The sequence below is a fragment of the Balaenoptera borealis genome (assembly GCF_965194805.1).
Source record: "Balaenoptera borealis genome assembly, chromosome: 11".
Classification (NCBI taxonomy): domain Eukaryota; kingdom Metazoa; phylum Chordata; class Mammalia; order Artiodactyla; family Balaenopteridae; genus Balaenoptera; species Balaenoptera borealis.
Window position 1 is genome coordinate 38,286,658 of NC_138868.1, and position 6,144 is coordinate 38,292,801.

The 6,144-nt window shown below is 46.6% G+C and overlaps 1 protein-coding gene across 6 annotated transcripts in view; it reads right to left on the bottom strand.

The window, feature by feature from the left end:
* The window catches only part of ZDHHC13 (zDHHC palmitoyltransferase 13), a 50,220-nt gene extending 45,351 nt beyond the window's left edge, over nucleotides 1-4,869 (bottom strand). The window contains exon 1 of one of the 6 annotated variants that reach the window (XM_082342450.1): nucleotides 3,550-4,869. In XM_082342450.1, the coding sequence (XP_082198576.1) occupies nucleotides 3,550-3,720 (171 nt within the window). In that variant the 5' untranslated portion in view covers nucleotides 3,721-4,869. The remainder of the gene's footprint in view (nucleotides 1-3,549) is intronic. The other 5 variants (XM_082342447.1, XM_082342448.1, XM_082342449.1 and 2 more) reach the window with 5 other exon arrangements.
* Between the last annotated feature and the right edge of the window lie 1,275 nt (nucleotides 4,870-6,144).

Sequence of the window (6,144 nt, forward strand, 5' to 3'; positions counted from 1 at the left end):
CAAGGCCCAAGTCTCAGGTTTCAGGCGGCCGTATGATGGTGGCTAATCATCTACCCGATTTTTGGCTTCAGTTTCTACATTTGTAAAATGAAAGGAGCAGGTCAATATAGCTATAAAGTTCTTTCCAAATCCATGTTGTACGGTTCTAAGAGGAGCTGTTACAGTAGTCATTACTGACATGTGTACTGGTAAAGGCATCACCGCATAAACAAACACCCTTTGTGGCAGGGGAAGCGTAACTGATGTATGGCTGCCTACAACGTTAAGGTAACAGAATAGACCAAGCAAATTCTTAAGACACCAGCAAACTCGTAAGAGTTTTATTAGTGATTGCTTCACTAATAAAATACCACAGAAGTGACGCTCTGCCAGTTTGCAGGTTCAGGACTCAGAAACTGGCAGATTCCTCTTTCTGTCTCTTGAAATGCTCACTCTTGGAACCCAGCTACCATGCTGTCCAGAGACCCAGGCCACATGTGGGTGTCCCTGCTCAAAGTCAGCATCAACCACCAGACATGTGAGTGAGGGTACCATCAGATGACACCAGCTCCAGCTAGCAAGTCATCCCAGGTGACAAGTCTTTCCAGCAGAGGCTCCGGACATGGTGAAGCAGAAACGAACCATCCCTGCTTTGCCCTGGCCAAAGTCCTGACGCACAGTCCATGAGCATGACAATGGCTGGTTTACACCACTATGATTTGGGATGGTTTGTTACACAGCAATAGATGACTGGAACATACTTAAGATATAAGAGATATTTCTCACGTGGAGATATCTTAAATCCAATTATATTTTCTAAATAGTAAATAAGTACTGTTAAAGTTAATTAATTTAAGAGAAAACCAAGATCTAGAAAACCATATTTAAACTCTGATAAGGGTCAAAATCCTGACAGATTATCAAATAAAACAAAGAGAGAAACAGAGACCTGACAGATAGCCATTAAAATTTCTCATGGCATTAACAGAAGCATTCTGTATTAACAGAGTCAAGTATCCAAGTTCATTCACTGGACAATTATTTACAGAGTATGTTAATGGTATTAAATGCTGAGAAGAAATATAAAGGAAGGAAGGAGGTTAAGGAATGTTGCTGGTAGTGGTGATGATGGGGAGGGCCTACCGCATTGAGGTGACAATTGTGTCAAGACCTTACAAAGGTTGGGGGGGTGGGGAGTAAGCCATGTGGTTATATGAAGAAAGAGTTCTCCAGATAGAGCGAATACTAAGTGCAAAGGCCTTGGGGCCAGCATAGCTGTGGTTGATTGAGCAAGCAAGAAAGTAGTAAAAAATGAGGTCAGAGAGGAAACTGGGTGCCAGAGAGTACAGGCAAATTCTGGCAAAAACCTATCAGCTGGAATCAGGGGAACCAAATTCAACCAGAGCAGGAATGTTTTTGTCTGTTTTGTTCACTGATTTATCTCCAGCACCTATAACAGTGCTTAACACCTGGTAGAACGAATGAAGTCTTGGCTCTCTCAGCAGCTATTTGACTTTTTTTTTTTTTTAATTAATTTATTTATTTATTTATTTTTGGCTGTGTTGGGTCCCCACCTCTGTGCGAGGGCTCTCCCCAGCCGCGGCAAGAAGGGGCCACTCTTCATCGTGGTGCGCGGGCCTGTCACCACCGCGGCCTCTCCCGCTGCGGAGCACAGGCTCCAGACGCGCAGGCTCAGTAGTTGTGGCTCACGGGCCCAGCCACTCCGCGGCATGTGGGATCCTCCCAGACCAGGGCTCGAACCCGTGTCCCCTGCATCGGCAGGCAGACTCCCAACCACTGCGCCACCAGGGAAGCCCAGCTATTTGACTTTTAACAACTGACTCCAATTTTTTTTTTTTTTTTTAATGGCCACATCACGCGGCTTGCAGGATCTTAGTTCCCTGACCAGGGATTGAACCTGGGCCACAGCAGTGAAAGCACTGAGTCCTAACCACTGGACCACCAGGGAACTCCATGACTCCAATTTTTTGAACCTCAATTCTAATCTCTAAAACTGGAATAATAATCCCTCCCCACCTCACAGGGTCACAATGAGGAATAAGAATAGGGAAGTATTTTGCAAACTGTAGAGCATCTTATACAGGTAAAAATCTTTTGCTATTATTGAAAATGTTAATACCAATAACTATTAATAACAACAATCATCTCTCTACCTTGGCCCATTTAATTTCAACCCCTGAATCATTCTCTCCCTCCAACTGGCAGGGAATTCGGGCAGGGCAATCTTCCCTGCAGAACAAGGTAATGAACTTTAAGCAGTTGAAGGCTTTTGTAAATGAGTGGCAGTAATTAAGGTATGAGCATTACTGCTACCAACTTTTCCCTGAAACTCTGAGGGGAAAAAAACAAACAAACAACAAATGAGACAGAGTTTCCACGTGAAGATTCTACAGCCTTCTGTAATATCCGGTCTGCTTGCAAACCTTTTTTATTCTATCAAAATGCAAGAACACCCGACAACTTCCCCACCTGTGTTGTTCCTCACTTAAACCTACATTAGATTGCTGAAAGATTTCAGATTGCTGAAAGGGGGAGCGTGAAGAATACTCTCAAGATGTGAAAGACTTTTTTTTAGAGGCCAACTAACCCAATCATCTCAAACTGTTTGAATCCCACTAGGGACAGAAAATCTACTACCTAATTCACTCCAGCTGGAGAGAGCTTCAGTTTTCTCATCTGTAAATGGGGATTATATCACCTTCTTAAGGATGCTTCAATTTTGGAATTAAATAATGCATATAAAAGCACTTGGCATATGCTAAGAACTCACTAAACATTGGCTGAATCTGAATATTTTTCATGTATTCAACAAAAATTAAGTAAACAGCTATAATATGCCAGTCAGGACCATAAGCAAAAAGGACAAAAATCTAGTTTTCTTGGAGCTAACATATATCTCCTGTAACTTTCCCCATTGGCCCCTTCTGTTTTCTGAAACTACATCTGGCTTCTAGTACGACCTCCTCCACAGAACAGAGTCCTTTGGGATTTTGCAGATAGCTATCACGTACCTCCCTTTCCAGCCCCCCCCCCCCCCCCGCCTTTCTCCAGCCTAAACAAACAGCCTCAAATCTTTCAAAGAGTAAGCAAGGATGTGGGAACGAGACCTACAACAGGGCTGGGAGGAGCGAAGGCGGGTTCCCAGACGCCCCGGCCGAAAAAGAAATGAATAGAACCTCATAGACTCCAGGCCAATGTCAAAACGGGCTGGTCCAACTCAGGTGTGTCACTTAACACCTCTCCCAGGAACGCCACCCTCCCCTCCCAGGGCCCGCAGCGGTCCCTGCCGGGCACGGGGCGCCCCGGACCGCAGGTGGATGCTGGAGGGCCGGTATGGCACTCATCCCTGTCCTCGCCTTTTCTTTCCGGTCGCCTCGGAGAGAATTCCCTGCATCATTCTCGGTGTTTCCAGGCTTCCTCCTCCCCGGATCCGGACCCTCTGCCCCCGGAGGCCCCTCTGGGAGCTACCTAACACTCATGTCCTCCCTCTCTCCACAGCCGCGGCCGCCCTCCGAGCCCCCGGGACAGCCAGCGCCCAACCGCACTCACCTGCGAGCCCAGTCCCGGCCCCTCCATCTCTGCAGTGGCGGCGGCGACTCGGCAAAGTGGCGGCAGCTGCCCGCTGGCCAGCCTGTCTCGAGCCGCCTCCACTCCCACTTCCTGCTCGTGGCCCCGCCCCCACCGCGGCTGCCGCTCGAGCCCTGAGCCGTCAATCAGCATCGAGAGAGCCAATCCCTGCCTTCTCCTCGGCTGGGGGCGGGACTTTCGCGCCCCCAGGGAGGCTAGTGGGGAGTCGCCAGTAGGAGGCTCAGTCTCCGACCCAGCCCTGCTGGGCGCTAACAGCTACTGGCTGGGACTGTGCACTGCTCGCCCAGGTAGGTGTCCACCGGTCTGCATGCTTCATCCTGACCCTCGTACAGGTCCAGTATCGGGCTGTTATTCCAACATCAACCACCATCTACCGAGTGCAAATCCGGACTTGGCTGCTTAATAGCTAGATTACCTTGTGAAAGTCTCTTACTTTACCTCAATTTTCCTCATCTGTGAGATGGAGAAAATAAGGGTACCTACTTCACAGAATTGTCAGAAGGATTAAATGAGAAAAAGCATGTAAAGCCCCTTAGCCAATGTTTGACATAAGAAGGAATCAATAAATGTTAACTATTAAAACATTTGCCACTCTCTGTTCCTGTGATCTTGGGCAAGTCTCTTTCACCATCTGGGGTTCTGTTTCCTCACACAAAACAGAAAATATATGAGTTCCACTGCTCAGACTAGAGGAGGATTGGGCAAGAGCCCCCCACCTGCACTCCCCACGCCGTTTTTTGGGCTGCCCTGAAAAAGGTGGCATCTAAGCTCTGTTCAGCTTGAAGGACAGCTATGAAGCTAGGAGAAAGCTTGGTTCCTGCCCTTGGGGAGTCCAGTGGGCCAATGGGGCTCTCCTACCTCAGCCCCCAGAAAACACTGGAGCTTTTTCTAGCCCACCATTTAATACAGTCTTTGCAATTATTCCTTAATGTATTTGTTGCCAAACCAAACCTTTGGAAGTTAAATTGGAAAAGAATTGAAAACATTATGACTCCCTTATTCTATTAAAATAGTTCTAAATCATAAAATAAGTGTCTAGAAATTGAACAAAGTGCTGTTTTTCCTATGATAAATACTTTAATACAATATAATTGTAAATTTTTATTATTATTATTATAGTACCCCTGCCTATTGGGCACACCCAGCCCTGAGTTGCCCCAAAAGCCCTACACCTTCAAGGGTGGGACCTTATTGTATCCACCTGTGAACTTCCAGTGCCTGGCACAGCACTGGGACATTAAAAAAATGCTACAATTTTACTGAGTGGATGGGCAGATGGATAGGTGTGTCACCAACTTCTATGATGGAAGGAAGGACAAACTGAGTGACAAATAGAAGTGCAAGCAACTTCCCTCAAGAGCCAGTGGAGCAAGCAATGAATTTGGACAGACAGGATGAGACACTGGGCAAGGCTTCACAGAGGAGAGCCTTTAGGTACGGTCATTTTGCTTAACTAACAAGAGCTCTGTTTATTGATCACTTACTATGTATCGGCACCTGTGACAATGTTTTTGAATATATTATGTCTAATACGTGAGATGGGTGTCATTTTCCCCATCTCCCAGAAGGAAAAACTGTGGTTCAGACGAATTTCATAAACCCCAAGTCACTCAGCTGGTAAGTGGTTGAGAAAGGATTCAAACCCAGGCCTCTTACTGCAAAGTGCTTTGGCTGAAGCGGTTTGGTTGTTTCACTTTTAAGGACTGAATTAGAAGATGTTTTTGAACTTGAGGGAGGCTTGAAATCTGCTATTTCAATGTTTCCTCACTGATGTCCTAACATATAAGAAGATTCTGGAACAAATAAATCCTAATGCTCTACTCTTTAGCAAGGCTCCTGCTTCCCTCTGCTTGTTTGTTTTATGCTTCCAGTGAGCCACTTCAGATTGGGATGAGTATAAACATAACTTATGGCTATAGGAAAGCAAACCCAGTGAGGCCTCAAAGTGCCATCATTACCTCTCATCTTTGAAAATGCCTCTGGCTTGGCATGTAGACATAACACTGGGAGAATAGCCTGATGGGTGAGGGCACGTTCCTGGAGCAGACTGCCTGGGCCTGAATCCCAGCACAAGCACTGAGTTGTCATATGCTCTTGGGCAAGTTGCTCAATCTCTTTGTGTTTCAGTTTCCTCATCTGTAAAAATGGGACAATAGGGACTTCCCTGGTAGCACAGTGGTTAAGAACCCTCCTGCCAATGCAGGGGACACGGGTTCGATCCCTGCTCTGGGAAGATCCCACATGCCGAGGAGCAACTAAGGCTAAGGCCGTGCGCCACAACTACTGAGCCTGTGCTCTAGAGTCCGCGAGCCACCACTACTGAGCTCACGTGCCACAACTACTGAAGCCTGTGTGCCTAGAGCCCATGCTCCGCAACAAGAGAAACCACCGCAGTGAGAAGCCCACGCACCGAAAAGAAGAGTAGCCCCTGCTCGCTGCAACTAGAGAAAGCCTGCACGCAGCAACAAAGACCCAACGCAGCCAAAAATAAATAAAATAAATAAATATTTTAAAAAATGGGACAATAAATAGTACTTACTTCACAAGGCTGTTGGG